The sequence below is a fragment of the Danio aesculapii genome, chromosome 22 (genome assembly GCF_903798145.1).
Source record: "Danio aesculapii chromosome 22, fDanAes4.1, whole genome shotgun sequence".
Classification (NCBI taxonomy): domain Eukaryota; kingdom Metazoa; phylum Chordata; class Actinopteri; order Cypriniformes; family Danionidae; genus Danio; species Danio aesculapii.
The window spans coordinates 16803598-16828876 of NC_079456.1; the positions used below are offsets into that span (position 1 = coordinate 16803598).

At 35.6% G+C, this 25279-nt stretch overlaps 4 protein-coding genes across 4 annotated transcripts; 3 read left to right on the forward strand and 1 right to left on the reverse strand.

Annotated features, from left to right (window-relative positions):
• The first annotated feature begins 330 nt into the window (after positions 1–330).
• Positions 331–12083, forward strand: dbt (dihydrolipoamide branched chain transacylase E2). The gene is given in 14 exon segments (XM_056448386.1): positions 331–425; positions 3293–3413; positions 4973–5048; positions 5139–5320; positions 5395–5525; positions 9785–10031; positions 10110–10219; positions 10221–10277; positions 10354–10409; positions 10411–10429; positions 10505–10663; positions 10665–10697; positions 10774–10845; positions 11896–12083. Coding segments are annotated over 14 exon segments (1485 nt in total). The 5' UTR covers positions 331–374; the 3' UTR covers positions 12067–12083.
• A 1623-nt stretch (positions 12084–13706) lies between these two features.
• LOC130216506 (dynein light chain Tctex-type 5) lies at positions 13707–14337 on the forward strand. Its single transcript, XM_056448406.1, has one exon. It carries the CDS (start codon positions 13748–13750, stop codon positions 14219–14221), a length of 474 nt encoding a protein of 157 aa, XP_056304381.1. The 5' UTR covers positions 13707–13747; the 3' UTR covers positions 14222–14337.
• Positions 14338–15680: 1343 nt separating this feature from the next.
• On the forward strand, positions 15681–19025 carry lrrc39 (leucine rich repeat containing 39). Its single transcript, XM_056448147.1, is given in 11 exon segments — positions 15681–15920; positions 16074–16188; positions 16191–16242; positions 16598–16656; positions 16659–16707; positions 17518–17675; positions 17764–17852; positions 17854–17901; positions 17985–18130; positions 18215–18367; positions 18454–19025. Coding segments are annotated over 11 exon segments (1062 nt in total). The 5' UTR covers positions 15681–15911; the 3' UTR covers positions 18638–19025.
• On the reverse strand, positions 19023–23484 carry trmt13 (tRNA methyltransferase 13 homolog). Its single transcript, XM_056448146.1, is given in 15 exon segments — positions 19023–19245; positions 19531–19738; positions 19741–19926; positions 20010–20084; positions 20162–20215; positions 20218–20233; positions 20325–20362; positions 20365–20491; positions 20941–21047; positions 21145–21168; positions 21171–21213; positions 21293–21352; positions 21482–21548; positions 23176–23225; positions 23347–23484. Coding segments are annotated over 15 exon segments (1371 nt in total). The 5' UTR covers positions 23482–23484; the 3' UTR covers positions 19023–19064.
• Positions 23485–25279: the final 1795 nt, after the last annotated feature.

Below are 25279 nucleotides of genomic sequence, written 5' to 3' on the forward strand. Positions count from 1 at the left end.
CTGTAATTACGTCAAAACAAACATTAATTTTGGATGCGGTTAATTGCGATAATTTTTTTCCCTGCACTATTTTATTTATATAATTTTGCATTCATATGCATTTTATATTCTATATAACATATTGTCCTCAATTCATTCATTTTCTTTCGGCTTAGTCCCTTTTTTAATCCGGGGTCACCACAGCGAATGAACCTTCAAATTATCCAGCACAGGTTTTACGCACTATTTAATAAAAACTTCTATTTATTAGTTTTTTTATATCAGAATTGTCAGGAAAAAAATTTGCCCTTGGCCAAAAAAGCTCTCCGATTGGTCAGCGAAGCGGGGCGTGAGAGTGACGTCATTTCCGGTTGCATCAAATCGCTGGGGAAAAGATGGCGGCGGTCATTACTGTGCGGGCTCCATTCGTGTTTATGAGACGCCTGGTAAGTTTTTTTCAATTTATTTTGCACGCACCTTACAGTTGCAATGATGTCTGAACGCATATGCTAAAATTTAAAGACCATTTGTGCGCAAGTCGACGTCTGTAAGCGAGTATAAAAGCGAAGGGACGAACACTGGACATGCATGAGCTGTGGAGACTTGCCAAGGTGTAAACAACATTAAGAAATCTAAACTGTTGCTGATAACGACACACCTCAAACATTATGAGTCCACTTTGTATAAATGCTTAAATGAAGTGTTTAGTTGGTCAACAAATGGGTCTTTATGGGCATTTATTATTCATGCTATGGTAAAAAGTTGCAGATCCTGGAACATTTATTATTAACTGAGCTAAAGTTGGTTTTATATTCGCACATTCAGACTTTCTCCTCAATAATATAATTTCAGAATAGTATTCTTTACAAAATTATAAACAGGGAAATTATATTAGCAGCCAACCACAGTCAAAGTACAACATTGTTCACAGCCAGTCAAAGGGCCATGAAACCCCTCTCTGTCTCAGCAGGATGTTTTCTCACCTCTAGTTTGTAAAAAGTCTGGAAAGTGTGTGAGTCCTGCTCTGTTTAGGTGGGATGTCAAGTGGCGAAAGAGGGAAAGGGTTTGCATGAAAAGGGGAGTTATAATTATGTGCACAACAGCTTGATTTTCACCTCGATTATGGGAAAAAACCATAATCACGATTATTTTGGTCATAATAGTAATCAAACGATAATTGTGAAGTCAATTTTTTTGCTCACCTGTGATTTTTATTTATTTATTTATTATTTTTTTTTTTTTTTATATTTAATATATTTTATAATTATTTCCCAAATGATGTTTAACAGAGCAAGGCATTTTTCACAGTGTGTCTGATAATATTTTTTCTTCTGGAGAAAGGCTTATTTGTTTATTTTAGCTAGAGTAAAAGCAGGTTTAAATATTTTTAAAACTACTTTAAGATCTATATTATTAGCCCCCTTCAGCTAAAAATATTTTTTGATTGTCTGCAGAAGAAACTACTGTTATACAATAACTTGCCTTATAAACCTAGTTAAGCCTTTCAAATCGCACTTTAAGCTGAATGCTTGTATCTTGAAAATATCTAGTAAAATATTATTTACTGGTCCTCATGATAAAGATAAAATAAATCAGTTATTAGAAATGAGTTATTAAAACTATTATGTGTAGAAATGTGTTGAAAACATCTTCTCTCCATTAAACAGAAATTGGGGGAAAAATATACAGGAGGGTTATTACTCAGGAGGGTTAATAATCCTGACTTCAACTGTATACAGTATATACAGTTGTTTTCCTCCCTGTAAATAAGGGAAATAAATACAATAGAATAAAATATGAAACAAACTGTGCTTTAAGCATCTCCACTGTAAGAAAAAACTTTAATTATTGCTACAAAAGTCCTTCAGTCAAGAGCAGTGAGTGATTTTCTCCTTTTGTTGTTTGATTAAGGATTAAAACAGTCTGCAACAGAAATGTTGTTCACTTTAAGAGCAGTGGCGGTTCTGTTTAATGGTTTGTCTTTCACATGTCTTTTGATACTCAACTAATATAGATTAAATAATCTTGTTATTACATAAAAGGGGGTTAATATGAATAATCACTAAACAGCGCGTTTTGACACAAATGTGGCATTTATTTGACCATTAAAGCGCTCACATTAAGATGACTTAAGATGTGTGTGTGCTCTGCTCGTCTCTGAGGCTGAGCGCACACACACAACAGCATGGCGATCTCTTTCGCGCTTTTAAAAAACATGAATGATTCGAGTGTACATCAAAGTACGATGCGCATCCCGCGCTACAAAAGTTACATTACAGTACATGCTTTTAGTCATTTTGACACGAAACTGAGCTTTTCAGAGCAACAAATGTGTACAACTGGAAAGGGGGCGTGATATATGATGCAATAATCGTTTATCTCGATTAATGTTTTTTCATAACCGTTAGAAGCCGAAATCAAAACTGAATTTTGATTATTTGCACAGCCCTTACTGGAACCTCATCTTTTTTTATAAGAAGACGAGCAGCAAATCCGCATTTCACCATTTCCAGATGCAAAAAGCTCTTGGGTAAAAAATGTTCCTTTCAAACATATTTATGTTGCTGTGCTCTCCTCGTGGGGAAATTGAAAAAAAAAAAAAACTTCATTGCGGCTCATTTTTAAACACAACACTGACGACCCACGTCTCCGAACAATTCTTCTTCCACTTGTTTGAATTACGGTTGGCGTGGCGTCTCTCTGAACACTGTAACAGGTAAATACAGTCTTCAAAGCTATATCATGTATATTAATGAAGCATCTCGTTCACAGTAGAGCGTGCAAATTGGTTCAAACCAAGTCTTCCTCAAGAATTAATGCTGAAAACTCAATGACTTCACTTTGCACCAGCCTGTACAGACATCCAGTATCCACACTGGAATTTACACAATGATCTGATCGCCGTGACGTTGCTTCAAAATTTATATTCAAACTGGAAGAACGAATTTGCTCATGATTAAGCAAAAACAACCAATTTTCACTTTTAATGAAATAAATGTGTCCTCATAGTGTGTTCAATGTTGTTTTGAAGTCATACTATATATATATATTCAAAGTAGCGAGGTAAACAATATAGAGAGCATGTCACAAGTTTTCACTATTGAAAAATGAACGAATGTGTTAATATAAAACCAACTTTACCTAAATTTATTGTTATAATGAAAAGTACACTCTTCTGTTGAATAATTGTTTTTTTTTTTTTTTTGTAGAGTATCATTTACAGACACTGGTTCACACTAGTTCATAGTGTTGATGTATTCATTTAAAAAGTGCAAGTATACGTAAATTAATGCTATTCTGTGCTGTATTTCAGGTCTCTGCACGCCTGCACAGAAACTGCTGCTCGAAACTGCCAGCCACTTGTCTTGTACTCAGACCTCACTCATATTCCCTTATTGCTGGACGGCAGCATCGCTATCTTCACACTAGCTATGGTGAGTTTTAAAGCAAATTTATTTGGTTTAAACCTCATAATGTTTTTTTTTGCCTCAAACCATATGGTGACTGTGAAAAAATGAAAAGGTTTTGAACGTTAACATGTTTTTACCATGGTGTCATTACATTTATGCTGCTTTTCCACTGCATTTCGGCAAGGCTGCATTTTTCTGCTGCAGTTTAGTAGTGCTTTTACTGTTAAAAAACGTTCTGAAAAGCTTTCATTCAGGTGTCTTCCTACTCTTGCTTTGCAAACCAACAGTGCTGAAGCTGACTATTTAAAGTAGTGGTGAAATCAAAATAAAGTTTTGATTCGATGTTGGTAACAGTATGTCTGTTTTAATGATATTTATAAGTGAGTGTGCTCCAAAACAGTGACAAAATTTGCATTTAGAAAATCTAAACATTCAAAGCTTGAAGTTTATCACTTCCGCCTAAATGGATGAATTTTTTTTTGACATCACCCCATACTTCAGTTTCTCATCAAATCTTTTGACCAATCAAATGCTGTCTGAGTCTGCCATGCCCCACCCACATTTAAGATGCTTCTCATTTGATGCACTTGAGCTCAACTACTTAAAACATAATGCTATTGGCTGTTTTATTTTAAGAAGAGGAGGAGTTACTCTACATACCTCTGGTTTCACCCTGTCTTCATGTTTCAGTTGAACAAAAATGCACATTTCACAGCACTTTATGGTATTTTTAAATATAGCAGGCTTTGTGTCTCATGTTACAAATCGCTGGTAGTGACAAATCTCAAAACATGACCAATATAAAGTCATGTTTTGGTAATGATATAGCTTGTTTGAAACCTCACCTGAGGTAGTTATAAAAACAGTACTAGGTACGAAATGTGAGCTGTGCTGAACCGTGCCGCACCATGCAAAAATGTCTTTTTATTTTATTCATTCAATAAGAAATTCTTGAAATTACATTGAAAGCTATGATGAAAAATGTATTTTTTTATTTCGATGATCACAAGAATTTAAAGGTCATTTTAATTGTCATTGTATCTATTTTTTTAACATTTTATTTTAGCTATTATTACAGTATTTAAACATAACTAGAACAAATATATTAATACATTCACATGTTTTGGAATTTATTACTCATGACTGCTCAAAAAGGGTTAAATATATGAAATTACATATTTATTTCTAATAAAACTAACAAAACATCTTTAAAAAAAAAAAAAAAAAACATTTTACCTGAATGATAAATATAAATATTCACTTTCAACTGACAAAATAATTACATTTTCCTTGTCAGCTGCAATACAGACATGTTCATCAACAAATTTCTGTCAGAATTTTAAGGGGTTCAATATATCTTACAGTTTTTGTCATGAATATAATATCTTAGATAATTTAACAAGAAACTCTTGACACCTAGTTACTTTATCACATAGTTGGTTCCAAAACAGGAAATGTGTTCAAAAATCCTATTTAAAGCATCTGCAAAGTTTTGTTCCTTAAACTACCTGTGAAGCCCATCTCTTAGTTCTGAATTAGCAGAGTGTATTCATTATAACTTTACGCTGTTTTTTTTTTTGCAGTCGCAGCACGACCAATTTTACAATTCAAGCTCTCCGACATTGGGGAAGGAATTATGGAGGTGACGGTTAAAGAATGGTCAGTTTTGTTAATTAATTCTTTAATTTACTTGTACACAAGTACCAGCAGAGGGCACAATTATCCATATTATTATGCTCTCATCATCAGGTATGTGAAAGAAGGCGATAAAGTCTCTCAGTTCGACAGTATCTGTGAAGTGCAGAGTGACAAAGCCTCCGTCACCATCACCAGCCGCTATGATGGAGTAATCCGCAAACTCTACTATGATGTTGATTCCATTGCCCTCGTCGGTAAACCTCTTGTGGACATCGAAACGGACGCCGGTCGGGGTAAGAAGTTGACAGTTTTGAGTAATGGTTGGTTTTTGTATTGAGTTGGTTGAGATTTTCTTTGACTTCTACAGCTGAAGGTCCTCAGGAGGACGTGGTGGAGACGCCTGCAGTGTCTCAGGAAGAGCACACGCACCAGGAGATCAAAGGACACAAGACTCAGGCCACTCCTGCTGTCAGACGACTAGCCATGGAAACAATGTACGTATATGATTTCTCTCATGCTAAAACTGCTGCATTTGGATGTAAATGGTGTAAAAAAGGTGTATGTAATATATCTAGTTTATTTTGAAGTTTGAAGTTTTTGTTTTTTGGACATTAATTACATTTAGTCAATTGAATATTTCTATTTAGCTCAATTTTTTGTTTTAATTTTGTACCTCATTTTAAATTTATTTGTTCTCATTTTTATTTTTTATTTGTGTGATATATTTTATTAAATTATTTATATTGTATTATAGGTTTATCAATTATTTCTGTTTTGCATTTTCAGCTGTTTTTCAGTTAACAAAAATGGCAAAAAAAAAACACTTGTTTTAAAAACACTTTAAAATAATTATCCAGTTGTAAAGTATTTAGTTAGTTGAGGTATTTACTAAGATAAACAATCAATGAACAGTGCATTCATTACAATATATATTCATCTTTGTTAACGTTAAAATTGTTTATTTGTTAATTATTGTTAACTCAGTGCATTAACTAACAAGCATATGTTTGTATTTTAATAATGCATTAGTAAGTATTACACTATGATTAATAAATGCTGTACAAGACTGTATACTTAGTGCATGTTAGTAAATATATACTCAACTGCTACTTTATTAGGTACACCTTACTAGTACCCGGTTGGACCCTCTTTTGCCTTCAGAACTGCCTTAACCCTTCATGGCATAGATTCAACAATGTACTGGAAATATTCCTATGAGATTTTAGTCCATACTGACATGATAGCATCACGCAGTTGCAGCAGATTTGTCGTCTCCCGTATCACCACATCCCAAAGGTGCTCTATTGGATTGAGTGCTGGTGACTGTGGAGGCCATTTGAGTACAGTGAACTCATTGTCATGTTCAAGAAACCAGTCTGAGATGATTCACGCTTTATGATATGGTGTGTTATCCTGCTGGAAGTTGCCATCAGAAGATGGGTACCCTGTGGTCATAAAGGGATGGACATGGTTAGCAACAGTACTCACAATGGGCCCAAAATGTGCCAAGAAAATAAAAATTGACACTCATCAGACCAGGCAACGTTTTTCCAATCTTCTATTGTCTAGTTTTGGTGAGCCTGTGGGAATTGTAGTCTCAGTTTCCTGTTCTTAACTGACAGGAGTGGCACTCGTTGTGGTCTTTTGCTGCTGTAGCCCATCTGCCTCAAGGTTTGATGTGTTGTGCGTTCAGAGATGCTCTTCTGCATACCTTGGTTGTAACGAGTGGTTATTTGGCCATTCTCCTCTGACCTCTGGCATCAACAAGGCATTTGCCCCCACAGAACTGCCATTCACTGAATATTTTATCTTTTTCGGACCATTCTCTGTAAATGTTAGAGATGGTTGTGCATGAAAATCCCAGTAGATCAGCAGCTTCTGAAATACTCAGACCAGCCCGTCTGCAACCAACAACCATGCCACGTTCAAAATCAAGTCACTAAAATTACCTTTCTTCCTCATTCTGATGCATGGTTTGTACTGCCGCAGATCGTCTTGACCATGTCCACATGCCTAAATGCATTGAGTTGCTGCCATGTGATTGGCTGATTAGAGATTTGCATTGACAAGTAGTTGGACAGGTGTACCTAATAAAGTGGCCGATGAGTGTAAAATTAATTAATGAAACCTTGTTATAAAATGTTACTCAAAGCTGAATACATCACACAAATGTCCATAAATCTATCTTTTTGTGTGTGTATATATTATAATATGTCTTTAAAAAAAATTACAGCTTTGTATTTGTTTATATCCGAAGCATATCTGAGTTTAACAGATTAATCAAAATATATTGGAACACAACATATGTTATTAGGCTTATATCATTCATTCATTTTCTTTTCGGCTTAGTCCCTTTATTAATCAGGGGGTCGCCACAGCGAAATGAACCGCCAACTTATCCAGCATATGTTTTACACAGCGGATGCCCTTCCAGCTGCAACCCATCACTGGGAAATATTAGGATTATATATATATGTGTGTGTGTGTGTGTGTGTGTAATTACACACAGTGACTAAAACATGAAAATCAATATATTCAAATAAAAAAGGGTAACTTTAAAATACATGACTCAAACCTAATGAAAAAAACAAACAAAAAAAACATACATTTAAAAACAACATTATTATCTAAAAACCATAGCAAAATCAAACCTGATGTATAAATCAAGTAATGTCCTACCTTATTTCCTATAGAATGTTCACTCTTAATTCCATCATGTTTTAAACTAGATTTGAAAGTTGGGCATTAGCTAACAGAAATCAAATGGCTGTCAACATCGGTGGTGGGGGGGTTGTTTCGCTATTGTCATCAGAGGTCATAAACTCGAGCGCAGGACGGGAAGTTGCTAGGCAGTGGAGTAGCATTATAAATCAGCGTCATGAGATGTAGCTTCTTTCTATAGACAGTCGTACATCCTCTGTGGAGAGTGCTAGAAAAAAGATGGCTAGCCTGTCAGCATCACATAGTTAGAGGAATTGGTGTTGTTACTATGGCCACAAGTAGGGGCAGGGTGAAGTGTGTAGCAAATCAGACAAGCCCAGATCTAGAATAAATCCATTTAGCCTTTCTGTCTTGACATACACTTGTCTAGTCCACGCTGTGGTTACCACTATGGCAATCATTTACATTTTACATGTATTTATTAAGTAGATATAAGAACTTAAAATCATTAAAGAGCAGCAGTATACAGTATAAATGTCTGTTAGTTAGGTTTTTTTCTCCTAGCATACAGAAAAGAGAGAGTGTGTCCTACAAGTGGTTTGTCAAGCCCACTCACCTGCAGGAAGCACACTATGAATTGCACCATGTTTTACCAGAAACGTGAAGTGTTGACAAGAAAGTGTCTAGTGAATACATTTTTGACTACTAAATTCCTAACGTGTTGCAGATACATTTTGCTTTCCGACAAAACAAAACTTTTTAAACATGGTCTCTTATAGGCTGCTTTAGATATAAAATGTAAACAAGCGATGGCTACCAATGCAGCTTGCTTTGTAGATCCTGTCATGTTAGTCATTTGGGGGAATGTAAAGGTAGCAGTGTTGTTCCCATAGTGCCATCAACCTGTCCTTTCTTTCATAATTCCACCTTATTCCATGGTCTGTTGAAATTCTTGATTCTGATTGGCTGGAAGGTGTGCAATAAAGTCATTTAATGGACAGGTAGATCCAGTCAGTTTTGATTACGTTTCGAAGTCTGACTTCCCTCAAACATTAATTGTAATCATTGTAACTTAGTGACAGTTGCAGGGCCTTCATTCATCAGTGTAATCTCGAGGAGACCAACATGTTTCACAAGGAGCTGATATTGATCAACCAACTTGCAATGTATGCTGCAAAATATTTAGCAAGAGGTAGCTAACACACGTTACTATGAGCTGTTAGATATCAGTCATTTACACGCACATAAATAATCACTCCCTTGTGCATGCGCTCTCTCTCTTCCTGTGACTTATGTAAAGAAGGGAAATCCAATACATCGTAATCGACAAAAATCGAATTGAGCATTATTACTAATTTTAACTTGTCTACAGGAGTCAACATTTGAAGTGAATCAAAACCTTTTTCACCAACACCCTTAGACTTACTACAATTTTGAAAACCTTTTTGATCTACTTCAAATGTTGTCTACTGTATTGGCAAATTACCATGGGATAATCAACCATTTTAAATGCATTGATTATTTTTGTTTTTGATCTTGGCTGCGTCCAAAATCGCATACTTCCATACTATATAGTATGCTAAAATCAGTATGCACGCCGAAAATCAGTATGCGCGAAGTACCTGGGTGACCTACTACTTCCGGTGAGAATCTGAAGTGTGCATCAGATAGACACTACGCTATACCATGATGCCCCGAGAGAATTCATGAAAGGGAGTGAAGCTATGCAACCGACATGGGTAGGTCATGTGATCATGACAAAATGGCTCATGTAGTACATCCAAGTTCCATTCATACTACTCGCATTCATACTGTATAGAACGTATCTTTCTAGAACAGCTGAGTAGTACGTTTAAATTCAAATGCAGTATCTATTGAGTAGTAGGCGATTTCGGATGCGGCCCATGTCTAAAAACCATGTACAAAAGAGCTGCTATGCTCCTATTGGTCAACATCATGCACATCAGACCTATTGACCTCTCAGTGGGGAACTAATATTAGCAGCATTTATTCTTTTTTCCAGCTTCGTTGATATGTAATGCAAGTTGTTGCATGTACTCAAAAGCTCCATTTGCATCAACGTCTTTTCCTTACAGATCAAACTAAGTGAAGTTGTCGGCACTGGAAAAGATGGACGCATTCTCAAAGAGGATATCCTGAACTTCATCGCCAAACAAACTGGGGCCATTTTACCTCCAGCTCCCTTCCAGGAGATTCGTCCTCCACCTCCTGCAGCCGCAGCACCTTTAACTCCATCTGCGAAAGCGATTCCACCGAGTGTACCTATTCCTGTGATCCCTAAACCTGTGTTTACGGGCAAAGACCACACTGAACCCATTAAAGGTTTGTTTGCTGGCTTGTTTTGATTTGTAACTCGGTTCATACTTGGAAATCTTTAATGAAAGTTTTTTTTGAACAAAGGCTTTCAGAAGGCGATGGTTAAGACTATGTCAGCAGCACTGAAGATCCCTCACTTTGGCTATAAAGATGAAGTAGATCTGAGCCAGTTGGTCCGGTTGCGCTCTGAACTCAAAAGGTCTGACTGAATCACGAGGAGTGAAGCTCAGTTACATGCCCTTCTTCATCAAGGTACAAAAGAAAGCAATTTGTTGTATAAAAACCTTTGATTATAACTTGTTTTGATATGCGTCGTCTTCGTACACAGGCAGCATCTCTCGCCCTCCTCCATTTTCCCATTCTCAACTCATCTTTGATGAAAACTGCACAATATCACCTATAAGGCAAGTTTTCTTTCTAAATTAAGATCATTTGAACTCAGTCAAGGTAGATCATTGACCATCGGTCCTCTCCTCCAGGCTGCTCATAATATCGGACTGGCGATGGACACGAGCCAAGGTCTTCTGGTTCCCAATGTAAAGAACATACAGATGCTTAGTGTATTCGAGATCGCAGTGGAGCTCAACCGCCTTCAGATATTGGGAGCATCGGGACAGTTGGGGACCTCTGACCTCACGGGGGGGAACATTCACACTCTCAAACATTGGATCAGTAGGTTTAGGGCTACAAAAATGGTGTGAATTAGGGGTGTTTGTAACATAACATTAATGATGTTGCTTTTGGACAGATTGGAGGAACCTATGCAAAGCCGGTCATATTGCCACCTGAGGTTGCTATTGGTGCTCTTGGGAAAATTCAGGTGTGTAAAGTTGAATTTCTTCTTTTGGTGCTTTGTGATTTGGGGTTGGATTCATTTGAAATCGTTATCATTATATATTGTTGGTCTACAAATCGCTTTCAAAACATAGTCGATTCCCTATACAGCAAACTTTTTGTTGCCATCTAAGGTGTGTTATTTTCACACACCGGTATGCTTAGATAATTCCATAATGCACTGCAACAAGGTTTGTTTAAAAACATCCAAAATGGCCAATAAAGCAGAAATGATTTACATAATTAATCGTTCAGTACAAAATTACTTTGTCCTTGAGTCTTACACAATAACAGACATCCCAACTTGGGAAAAGTCATTTCAGGGTGGGACATAGATGATTTGCGGGATGTTGGAGGGGGCGGGGGGGGGGGGGGGGGGGGGGGGACGGGGAATCGCAACATATTTGGATAGGGGGTGGTGACATATCTGAAGGGGGTGGTTGGTGCAAGGCTTATCTGAATTACAATGGAGGGGTGCAAGACATATTTGAGGACCTGGGGGAGACTATGCAGGCATCCGGGAGTCTCTATGCATATGCGGGGAGACTTTCCAAATATGTTGCGAAAAACTATGTGTTCTCCCTCAAGTTCTGGGAGACTTGGGATGTCTGCAATAATTCAGCTATGGATGGCACAATTCTCATTAAGATTAAAGAGAGAATCATATACTTAGACATTCCCATAATGCACTGTGACAGGGCTACTATAAAATCCTAAATGGCTGACCAAACAGATACACCTTTATGCATAATTATTCACTTAGTACTAGTCAGTTTTTGCAAACATTTGTTTGTTTCCTGCATTTCATCATGTATTGCAGTTAGTTTAGCAACGTGCTAATTTTACATTTGGTTGAAGTCAATTGTGAACAGTGCAATTTAAATTCAAAACCTACAAATTTTAAATTGGTTCCAAATCGCTCGCTTAATATTGCATTGAGCTAGTAAGCTAAACTAAGTAAGCCAGTGGGAGCACTAGGTTTTTAGAACGGAGACAAATTTTTAAATTGGCATGTTCATTTTTGCATTTCTAACAGGTCTTTACCTCGGTTTTTAACCACAAGGACGAGGTCGTGAAAGCACACATCATGAACGTCAGCTGGTCTGCAGACCACCCGAATCATCGACGGAGCACCATGTGTCGCTTCTCCAACCTGTGGAGATCATACTGGAGAACCCTGCCTCCATGGGTCCTGGATCTCAAATAGAAAGCATAAATCCTCCAACCACACTCTAGTACTCCGTGCTGACTCCATATCCCACACTAAAGAGTTTTTTCGTTACTGGGACACTGAGCTTTTTGAGTCTCTATGACACGTTTGAAGAACATTTCCACAACGGCATAAGCTAATAACTGGCGTTTTGTTGTTTTTTTCTTGTGGTTTATTCTCCTCTCGTTGCTTACTGATAAAAGATGTTACATCAACCAGAGCGTATTGTGAACTGTTGAAGGTTAGAGAATATGAACTTCATGTAGCAATATGAACGCGTACCCCGATTTTTCATTTTCTACATACTGTAAAATCTCCAATGGTGTTGCACACGGGTTTTAAAATCAGCTATGAACTAGTAATAACGTCCCTAAAATGTCACCCTATAATCAACAAAAGAAATTATATTTTGTAAAAAGAAAATTTATAGAAATATTATTGTTATTATGTCTTTTTAAACGTATTTAAAAATGTCTTCTTGACGCAAAATATAATTTCTTTTTTTGGAATGAGACATGTTCACGATTCATGTATTTTCAGTGCTGCTTTTCTTTCCAGTCATTGTTTTTATTAAATATATGTGATTCAAGATGGTTGTGGGGAATCTGCATTGATACATTTTTTCATCTTCTCTAGTGTGATGATTTTGTTTAAGTGCGGTGTGAATTTGCAAATTAGTGTTAATAAATTTGTACAGTGTGAGGAGCCATTGTATTGTAGACCATTTAAAATCATAAAACAGTGCTTGTGTTACTACTCCATCTCAAAACAAGGTTGAACTGCAGGAGCTGTAGTGAACTCAGCTGGTAAATCTAGAAGGATTTATGATTCTTTGACAAGTCAAACAGTGTTTCAGTAGGAGGTGGAGTCTGATTCTCTGCTCAGTTTAAAGCTCCAGAGTCTCCATCTCTTCAGCACAAACTCTGTGGGTTTTGTTTGGAAAGAAAATGCAGGTAAGACTATTTATTTATGAAAGATTTTCTTAGCTACACCTAGTTAATTGTATTCTGATGTAATATTTTAAATGTACATTGAACTATTAAACATATAGTTCTACTTATTCAGCAACTAAATTGGTAGGACAAACTTTGGATTAATCATAATGAACTGATTTTAAACATTCAAAATTAGCACAATCTAGCAATTTTGTGTCTGGATTTATTTTTTTTTTTTTTAAATGTCTTGCATCAAAATAACTTCAGAAATGAAAATATCTCAAATCTAGGTACGATGATGTTCACTCATCATTCAGCGTAACCTTTATTTTAAAATGTAACTTTTCCAGAACTGTACTTAAAATATATCAAGGAATGAGTGATCATGTATAAATCGAAGTGCAAAAAATGTAATGGTTATACAGATAAACCTAAAGATTTAAAATGAAGATTTGACAACACAATTTATTAATTATTTTAGGCACTGTGATCCTTAAAAGACTGTCAACAAATTGCAGAAAATGTACTTTTGCCATGAAAATGACTATTTTGCAATCTATTAAAACATATTAAGTGTTATCTTAATATGTTGCTGTATTTTTCCTGAAATTGCAGCCTTTGCAAGTTGATTGTCAGGAAGAAAATGTTTTAACAAAATTAAATGACAGCAACAACAACTTTTTTTTTTTAAGAAAGAGAAACAATGGAAGGGACCCCATGAGAAAAGCAAAATCACCCTCAGAATGAAAACATTCAAGGAAGACCCTCAAAGAAAGAGCAGCACCTCATCATTGAACCCCATCCAAAAGAAAATAAAAGAACCGCTTAAGAAGGAACCAAGAAGCCAAAAGCTACCAGAAGACAAAGCCGAACAGTTCACCTACCAGTCCGTCCCAGAAAGACTCTTCTCCAGGGACCGAGCGTATGAAGTAATAAAACGCATTGTCGACGAAAGACTGGAGGCGGTTGAGTACAGCTGCGCATGCGCGGTTATCACTAAAGATCTCTCCGACTGTATTAAAGCGGCAGTAAAGAAGTTAATGTATGATCGATATAAACTGGTTTGTTATGTGACCATCGGGCAACTGAAGGATTCGATGGTGAACTGCGGCAGTAGAGCCATCTGGTGTCCCACTTCAGACACTTTTACTGAATATATTTATAAAAACAGATCTTTATTTGCTGTCTGCATCTTGTTTGCGGTGTATAAAGAGTAGGCTAAGCGTTTAATGAAGCAGACTAGCTAGTTCGTGTCTGGAAAGAATATTGATAGCAATGAAAATGTATAGCATATTCAATAAATTAAATAACATTTAAATATGGCTACTGTGTGTGTGTGTGTGTGTGTGTGTGGTGTGTATATATATATATATATACATATATATATATACATATATATATATATATATATATATATATAACATATATATATATATATACATTATATATATACATATATATATAATATATATACATATATATATATATACATAATATATATAATATACATATATCTATATATATATATATATAGATATACATATATATAATATACATATATATATATTATACATATATATATATATATACATATATATATATATTATACATATATATATATATATATACATATATATATTTATTACATTATTATATTATACATATATATAATAATAATATATATACATAGATATATATATACATAATATATATATATACATATATATATATACATATAGTATATATACATATATATATATATATACATAGCATATATATACATGATATATATATACTATATATATTATACAATATATATATATATATATATATATATATATTAATATATCAATATATATATATATATATATATACAAAATTATTATTATTATTATTGCTAATTGTTTCATAAACTAAATATTAAAAATAGAAAGAATAGATAGCCATTCAGTTGTGAAATATGTTCAAAAGTATGGAGCCCTTAAAGATGGTTCACCCGATAATAAGTTTGCTGTTATTGGGACATGTAAGATTTATAGAGAGGTGGATGTTTCAGAAGAAGACATTAAAGATTTATTTTAGATGAAACTGTGGTCCTTGGTGATCATAAATGCTGTTGACACTTTAAGAGTCAAAAACACAAAGGCCTACAGGGGGAACAAATTTAATACCCATGGCTCCTAAGAAATTAAAGAATTGATCTGTGCAAAATAAATGTACCTTATTTACAACATGATTCCATTCATGACAAGGATAAAAATAAAAATGGTGGGTTATACTGACTTTCTTGCAATTGCGAGTGTATAAATGCACGATTTGCAAAGTAGGCTAACAATGTCTTTCTCAGTCTTCAATCTTGTAATTCTTTATTTTCTTTCTTTCTCTGAACTGTGAGAAAAAGCATGCCAGAAGTTTTTTTTTAATTTCCTAAAATTGAATAAATAATCAGTATATTCTGGTGAACAAAAGAAACATTTGAACATTTATACAGAAACACCAAAATATTCTACTAAAGCAGGGCCATCATTTTAAATACCTAATACTGGTGTTTTTAAATGGTCCAAAGCTTCATTGATAATCAGGTTAATGTGCTCTATTCCTGATGTCTGTAGCTAAAGTATGCGAAAGCCGACAGCTGCTCTTGTGCCAACTTTAACATGTGACCACACTATTCCCAGTGTTGTCTCTAGTTAAATATAGACTCTTGGCAGAGTAACGCTTCAAGAGGGAAAACCAGTAAGAGTATAATTACTTTAAAGTCCAGTCTTTTAACACTGAGAACATTCATTGTAACTGCCAGAGGAATTTTACAGCTGATGCAGCATGGCGACTAAACTAATGCATACCAAATGGAAGTAATCGGCATACAAACATGATACGAAACAACTGGAAGGACAACATGACCCAATGAGAGTGGTAAGAACTGACGAATCCATACAGTTTTTCTTTCTTACAGCAGCTTTAACGTAATCCAGAGTCCTAATTCATATGTATCCTATCAAATACAACAGTTTTGAAGTGCGTACTCACACAAACTCTGGCTGGTAAATGGCTTATCTGCTGCCTTAGCACAATGTGAGTGTGAGGAGATATTTGCGGTTCCGTATCATCATGACGGGGGTCACGGTGTGCTGCGGGACGGTGAACTCCATCAAGGCTCTGTGGGGAAACCAGATAAAGAAAACCAAGATGACCTGAAGAAAGAGAAGGAGCAAAAAGACAGAAGAGCAGTGGGTAGGTACGTGCACTACGATCTTGTATCCCTTATTATGAAGGACTTATTTGAAACAATGGTGCACAGGTCTCTAAACCCAAATGATAACCATAAAGTTAATAATATTTCTTATAAGGATGAGCATCCAATCAGTCAATAAAATGGATAAATGCAGTTTATCCATTTATTTGGTAGAAGGAAGTCCAGCATTGTCTTTAAACATCTAATTAAACTACTCAAAGAAAAAAAGTTGCCACTTTAAAAAGGTTGTCCAATGTAAAATCTATGCCCTGATGTGAAACCAATCACCAGCTGTGCTTTGTTTATCCCGGAACTTTGTTAATAGATTAATGTAGTATAAAGAAAGTCTTTTTCATAGGTTGACAGGTGCCTGGGAGGATCGAATCATTCTGGCCAAGCTAAAGGCAAAAGTTGTGACTGAGAAGGACGTGTTATCCTGCGGATTGAAAAAGAGGAGGTGGAAGGTAAGTCTAGGATTTGTAGTTTGAGAGGTTTTTTTTTCAAACAGGAGGTTTATAACCACAGCTGTTATCTAGAAAAGGTGGTGCATGATTGTTGTATCTTAATAAAATACATCTCATGTCCTAAATGATGGGCAAAGGATTTGTGTCAGAGTGACCTTTGCTCTGTAGGGGTGTCCAATCCTGCTCCTGAAGTGCCAAATAATGCAGAGATTACCTCCAGTTTGCTCCATCACACCTGATCTGAGGTTTCTAGTAATTCTGAAAACCTGACTAGTTGATTCAGCTTTAAGGTTAAAGTTTGCATGAAAACACCCCCAAGGATCTAGTTGGAACAATCTTACCAAAAGCTATTGAATATTTGCCATGACGTCCAATAAATTAGGGTTTTCTCAGATCTACTATATCGTCAATAATTATGATGCAATAGTCTGTAAAATGTCTCTACACTTACTGCTCGTCTTTCTCTCCTGGTTCTGGAGGGTCTTGTTCCTGAAGAGTTTTGCTTTAAATTGTTCCAGCACTTTATTTTTATTTTCAACTTTTTGGCCTTTATATTGATAGGACAGTAGTTAGACAGGAGACAGAGGATTCAGGTTCAGAAAAGGTCCACAAGCCCAGATTCAAACTAGGGACCCTAACATCTGATGCACAGTTGCATTATATGAGGAAATTAGAAACAAACCTAAAATTTATTGCCATCTAGGACTGGAGTTGCCAGTTGGCCAAGAACAATACCATCAATGTGCTAAAATAATTGCAGCTGCAAACATTTTAAGAGGTGTGGTTCATACCCATGATGCTTGTTTTTTTGCAGACTCTTTCCTCCAGCTCTGGTCCAACTCTCCCAGATTCAAGAATGGCAGTTACACCGAATTGGACTTCAAAGAATCCCCCGGTTTATCTCAAGCTTTCAGAGCCTAATAGTCTTGGACTTGTCTCGTAATTCAGTCACAGAGATTCCCAAAGAGATCGGTTAGTAAGAAATTGGTGCAATCCTGACAAATTTTTTATGAGCTTCTAGGGATTTACTAGTTTTGTCTTGTGCATTTATAACTAACAGGTAAACTAACTCGGTTAAGAGAACTGTTGTTGAGCTATAACAGAGTGAGCTACGTACCTGAAGAGCTTGGTTGTTGTGAAAATCTGGAGAAAACTGGAACTTGCAATGAATCGAGATCTGGAAGAGTTGCCTACTCAGGTTATTAATAACATTTATATGCATAATGAATTTAATCTATAACTCCATACATTCCCACAATCGGTGCAATTTACTTTTCTTAGCTTAGCAATCTAAAGAAGCTGTCTCACTTGGACCTCTCCATGAACCAGTTCACCACCATTCCAGATTGTGTGGTCAACCTTCCTTCTCTAGAGTGGCTTGACATGGGCAGCAACATACTGGAGACTTTGCCAGATGATATTCACAGGTGAAATACTACTACAAGCACTGTTATTTCTTAAAATAGAAGTATTTCCAATGGATCCAATAATCTTTGATGACTTTAATCTAGAATGGAGAAACTTCACACACTGTGGCTCCCAAGAAATGAACTTGAGTACCTACCCGACAATATCAGTCGCATGAAAAGTCTGGACACGCTAGTTTTGAGCAAAAATAAACTACGAGACATTCCTCCGCTTATGGAGGGCATGAGCAACCTCAGGTAAACAACCCAATGCAAGAATGTGAATTCAAGTACTTCTATGATTAATCCAAACACTTATTGGACCTAAAATTCTCATTCTGCAGGTTTGTAAACTTTCGAGATAACCCTTTGACGTATGATGTGACGCTGCCTGATTTAAATGAGGATGTAGATGAGGAAGTGAACGACAGGGAGATGTTTGGTCGTGAGTTCATGACCTTCTACATTCAGGAGGCCCGGAAAAGAGGTTATGCCATACTCAATATGTACTGTGTGCAAAGCTGCTAGCAGATTTTTTTTATTAAATCGTTGCATAAATAAAATGTTGCTGAAATTAAAGTCTTAAGAGACTCTTAATGACCATCTTTTGTGTTATATGCCCATTGCAGGATCCCAAATTTCACTTCAGTGCTAAATGTGATGCTGGATGGTGTGTGTCAGAAATGGCATAGTCTTTGTGACTTGCATGTTGGCTTCTGTCCGCTTTCCGGGCTGATCTTCCAGTCCATCGTGTCAAGTTTCGTCAAGTCCTGTGCTCTTTGTATTGATTGTTTTGTTGAGTATGTCATTTGATGGAATTGCTTCTTCTTGCTAGTATAACTGATGTTTGTGAATATGCTAAAATCAAAATAAAACCAAATATAAAAATCCATAAACATTGAACAAATAAAAAGAAGCATATGTGTCCTCTGCTTGTTTGCTTTAGGAAAGCGATTTAGATTAGACTTTTTGGGGGAATTGCCGTTAGTAACACATTCTCCAATGATACGTCTCTGCTGGTGTAGTATTTCATGCTTGTTTTAAAGCCTTTCTGCTGGAGGTAATGCACTCGGCCATGATCAATTAGACGTTTACAAAGCCGTCCGATCTGTTCCCGATCTTCAACTGACATAAATCTGCAAGAAGGAATGTTCACAAATGAGATCATGATCTTAAATATACTTACAATTGTTTTCTTATATAATTATTTTTTTCCAGAGTTTTCACCTTTAATTGATAGGACAGTAGAGACTATAGACAGGAAAGTGTGGGAAGCAGAGAGAGGGAAAGAATCGGAATAGGACCTCGAGGGGGGAATCGAACTCAGGTAACCATGAACACTGGAGTGCCTTGTGTCGACACACTAATCACAACGCCATTGGCGCCGATCTTACCATTGGTTGTTCAGTAAAAAAACTCACCCATTGAGGGTATCTGGTACAGCTTCATCGCTCATCTCATGTTCTTCCTCTTCGTCTCTTTGCTGTTCACTTGTTGTTTCTGTTGCTTTTCTCATGCCACAAGTGGCCCAGCTCGACATGCGCTGAAAGGCTGCAAACTCTTCAGGTCCAAGTCCTCGTTCCCTAAAGAACTCTTTTCCCACATAATGTCTCCAGTCGCACCGATGTGGCAGCACAACGCAATGGCCAGTCCTGACACTACAATCTCTTTATCTGTTTCCCTGCCTTCAGTTAATGGAACAGGCTTCATATCTTCACCACCAGCACCCTCTGCCTGATTAAGTTTTACACGCTTGATTGGAGGTTCATCGTCTTTGCTGGTGCAGTTGTACTCAAATAAACACCGAAGAGCCAGATCTGTGGGAATAAGGTTATACTACATCAGTCTTACAGTACTGATACCATAGTCAAGCTATAAGGTTTATTGAATTTCCGTCTACCAGTGGCTGCACCACAGAGGTGCTTCCCAACACCAATAACGGGAAGTCCTTTTTCTCTCAGAAGAGGAACTTTCCCTGAAATGGGGAAAAAAAATATATATTATCCATGAAGATCAAGACAGAACATCATAAAGTATTAACACCATACTCACGCAGATCTAGGTGCTGAATATCCACTTGAAGCCTGTCAAAAGTGGAGTCTGCATTTTGTGCTTGCCGTCTACCTTAATAACAAATTGAACTTCAACTTCAAGCAGGAAGAGCAATATTGTTCTGTATTTGAAGAAAGGAAGCTTCATGTGAATGAAACCACACCTTAAAGCGAGTACTGGACCTTTCCACAAGTAAAAATTGACATTTTCAGCTGATTTAAGAGCGACGTGAATCCAGTGGGACAGTTTTCCTTTCCCAGCACCAAACTCTATGTAGCATCTGTTTGGGCTGAGCAGTTCCAAAGCCTCCATGTTTCCAAGGATAGAAGCCTGCGAACCCAGGTATTATGAATATTTCTTGAAAATAAGAATAAACCAAAACCGTATATACATGGTAAATACAATGTGACAGTTTTGGGATGTGTTCCACAAAGCAAAGTTAACTTACCATCTGCTAAACCCTGCTTATCTCTAATATTCTTAACCATGCCCCTCTTAATGTTAGTTTGCTACAAGATAATGATGCGCAAAAAGAAAGCCCCACCTCCTACTCAATATTTAATTTATGTTGGAAGCACATCAACATACTGAATTAATTTGTAGTCAATTTCAGAACTTGAGGTTCACTTGGACTTTAAAGCTTGTAATTGTATATTATTTTATACCCTAAAAGTTACCTCTGTTTGGAACCAGATACTATCCATTTACATATCCTCAAACTATCTGAATATATCTTATAACCTGCTTTCTGGAACACCCCACCCACTGCAGTGCTTTACCTGTTGTTTGAGGTGTTTAAAGGCAGAGTCTCCATTCTTAGGATCATTTAGAGACTCGTGTAGAGCAGAATGTGAAAGTGTGTTTTCAATGAGCTTGGTATTTAGTCCTGAGGAAACGAAACAAAAAAAAAAATGTTTATTTGATCTTAATTAATAATGCATAAATTAATATCATGTGATGATAACCAAATGACAGCTGCAAACCTTGCAATGCATTTTTGAGTTTCACATCAACTCATCCAGTTCCTCTTTGGTTCGATCAGCAATGGATATCTGCATTGAAGAATCATCATTAAACACAATTCTTTTTATAAACAAGTTTAATACATAAGCTCTAAAGAAGTCAAATCACCTCTTTAACGGTTTCATCTTCACTTGCACACCCAGCATTGATATCCTTTACGTAATAAATCTAGTATGAACATACAATAAAGGTAGTCATTAGCACAACAATGACTACATGACACTTAATATTGTTATAATGCTAAAAGGAAAACATAGTTTTAAAAAAATCCTCTCAAGACGCATTACTTATACATACAGGTTTTGGTTTCTCCTTGGAGTTACATTTCTTCAGGTGTTTAGTCAAATTATCTTCAAATACAGTGCTGTTCAAACACAAAAACATAATTAATAGATTTTTTTTTTACACCTCCTAAAAATAAACTTTTTTTATTTTACAATTTAGCAGTGATTATCCTAAATGTAGTTTCATTTATCATTTTTAACAAACTTCAAACAACCTTTGAAACTCTATATTATAAAAGGTCTGATCAGTGTTGCCAGATTGTGTGGTTTCCCACCATATTGGGCGGTTTTGAATTTGATTGTGTGGGTAAAAATGGCATTGGGGGTTGACAATATTTAGGCAGTTTTGAAACGTAAATTTTTATGCAACTTATTTAACAAAACATAACTGTGTGCTCTTACTCCATTCAGTTAGTAGTGACCAGTGCATAGTGCAAACGGTTTGGCCCACCCGCAAGAGGAGGTTATAAAAAAATTACGCATGTTCACGCAGCGCCTGCAGTTAAACTCACAGCAGTTATCGTGACACTTTTATTGATCATTTTTTCTGCAATTAACAGCTAGAACAAACATAGAAGCGTTGTCCTGATTGGCAAGCAGCACCTAATTATGTTCAAAAGATTTTAATATGCCAAATGGGACGTACTCTAATACAGGGGTACCCAAAGTCGGTCCTGGAGGGTGTCCTGCTAAGTTTAGCTCCCACTTGCTACAACACACCTGCCCAGAGGTTTCTAGTCTATCTAGTAAAGCTGCAGTCACACTAGAGTTTGAAAATCCTAAATTCTGTCGTACGGTGCTGCGAAAAGGAGCAGGATTAAACAAGATTATTAGACTTTAAAAAAGCGAGCGATTGCTCCATGTTTTAAATTCTGTCCAGAGAGGTCGTGTTTGATCCTCGATTGGTCTCACACAGTCAAGTGATGCGATTTCGCAGGTCAGAGTTCATCAAGCTTGAACTTTGCACCGCAGCGACCTGCGAAACTTGACGCATGTCCTTGCGTTTCCGGTCTGATGCATTTGCGTGTGTATGAATGGAAGTCTATGGGGACAAAAGCCCAGCGTGACCGCAGCTTAAGAGCTTGATTAGCTGATTCATATGTGTTTGATTAGGATTCGAGTTAAACTCTTTAGGACAAAAAAATCAATATATACAACAGTTAAACTAGGTTAATTTTGATTTAAATAAACTGAAATTAAATAAAATATTAATCTAACATCTTGAGTGTTTTTTTGTGCGTTTGGGTGAGTTTCGGACAAATTTTGGGCTGGAAAAATCTGCTATATCTGGCAACATTCGGTCTGATAACAATTCTTTCAAATCAAAATATTATAGTTTTGAATTTTAAATATAAAATTTATTTAATATTATGTATTAAATCTCATTATTATATAATAAAGTGGTAAATAATTACATTTATTTTAATATACCAAAGCCGTTAATACCATAGTTTATTTATGATTATAACAGATGAAGCTGAATATTTTGAAACATTTCATTAATCAATTTCTAGATTTGCCTAAATACAAATAGAAATTTTAGCATGATTTTAAATGATTTATAGCTGCTGTAATATTCTTTATGCATACCTTAAATCTAAAGCTCTAATACAACTTCTTTATTTTGTTTAGACAGCGTCACTTCATACTTCTCTAAACTATGTTACAGCAACTTTTTCTAAATCGTTGGCAGAATTAATAACTTACTGTTTGGGGTCCAAAGGACAGGGTATCCGTTTTCTCTCGCTCTCATCACTCTATATGAAAATAAAATAAAGGTTTGAAGAAACAGTTTAGAAGTTAACCTAGTCAACTCATTGGTCGCATTCATTCAGAGCAGATAAAGATTGGTATTATGACATATTTTCATTAACATACAGCATTTGCATGCTCTCCGCAGAAGGTTTTCCCACTCCCAACTATCATCTTGCAGTATCGTTTCTTTTTTACTACATAAAAAGCACATCGTCCAGGTAAAGGCGCCGACACGCCGTCAGCTGTGGAGCCCTCCATTCTGAAGACGTCACTGACCCACTTCCGCAAAAACATTTCATAATAAGAGTAGTGCTTGCATGACATGCAGGAAAAATGTGTTTGTCATGTTAACGAATGAACTCAAAAAGTACAACTTATTTTCTTATACAGCTAATAATATTACTTGGAAAATTCCATATACATGTCAAGTAATGGGCCAAAACTAAGTCAAATTGTGAACATGTTATAAAGGAGATTAAACAATGGTAACATTAGAAACAGAAAAGCTAAAAAAAAAAAAAAACTATATGAAGCATTATGTAAATTTCATTTAATTAAATAAATGCTCTTTAAATTATTATTATCTTACCTATTTATTTGTTTTACCTTTGGCATCTGTTTATGCTTTGATTGTATAACTAATATAATTTCTCTCACTTTTATTTTGTTTTATTTGTTCAGAATTGTTGTGAGATGTTTATTCTGGTTCTAAGTTTGTATATATTTACAATAAAAAAACAAACAAAACAAAAACAAATGAGCAAGTTTCCCTCGTTTACTAAATTGTTTCCATGTTATAATAATAATTCAAAAACCAGTCAAAACCATGGCAACAAATTACTTCAGTGTGGCCACGATTTACTAGCAGGAGGAAAAATAATGAGTTGATTAAACAAATTCTTATTTCATGGCAGTGATATGTATATTTTCTTTAATTATTTTATCTCAGAGGATTTTGTAAGATGTATTTGCTCATCTACATTACGTCAATTAGGCGTCTTCTTTCAGACATTCAATAGATGTTTAAAATATATCTTTGAGATGTTTCAGATGTAGAATATTCGTACAACCTGCATTAACTAAAATCTTTGCATTTTCCTTTTTATATATATATTTTCAAGGCCAAATGCTCTTTAAAATGTCTGACAGACATACGTGTGCTATCTACAGTATGTTTTACTACTCATTTTCAGTAATTGTAAGCATGCTTTACTAATAGTTTAGTTAAATACTGCATGTTTTTCATTAAACATTATCAATTAGTTTAACTGCACATTTACCAATATGTTACCTCATTTTCTGTAAATCGTATGTATATTTTACTAATACGTTACCTCATTTTAAGTAAATCGTGGACACATTTCACTTATGTAAATCATATATATGTGTTATATATGTGTTTTTTGTAGCTGCATTTTTTGGTAAATTGTATGCACTGTCAGCTTCTTCCATCAAATGATGCTTTCCAAGTCATAGCCTTAAAGGTGTATTGCACACATTTTATGTTAAATTTAATGCCAATGTGACTGGACTGACAGAAACATTGGGACAATTGTAGATTTATATATTTGTAGTATTTATTTGTAGAATTTATTCATAATGTCATGTTTTTCATTAATTCATGTGAATGAGAACAACTTAAACTTGCTATTTCTGAAGTTTTTTTTTTCTAAAAACAATATTTAGCATAACAAAACTATTAAAGCTGTACGTTCAACTGGGCCGAGGACAAGGACAATGATGGTTCGTATATTTGTAAAGTGTTTTTAATAAAGAAAACAAATCTGAGAACCAAATGAATGACATATTCCTTTACAGAACAACTTACAGAAACCAACCATCAGTCCATTTTAGACATTTTTGGGATGAAATACTTTTTATTCACTGCATTTATGTATTTATTTCAGAGACAGATAATGTACGTTTCAGGTAGAATGTCCCATATATCCATTATAGTCCTGTTATGCTTTTGATTTTAAGGTAAATAAATATAATTAGCTGTTTTATCATATGAATCAATTCATTAATTCATATAGACAAACAAACAGTTGTTGTT

Coding starts and splice junctions, on each gene's coding strand:
- LOC130216506 (XM_056448406.1), top strand. CDS start 13,748: ATGAAAACATTCAAGGAAGACCCTCAAAGAAAGAGCAGCACCTCATCA.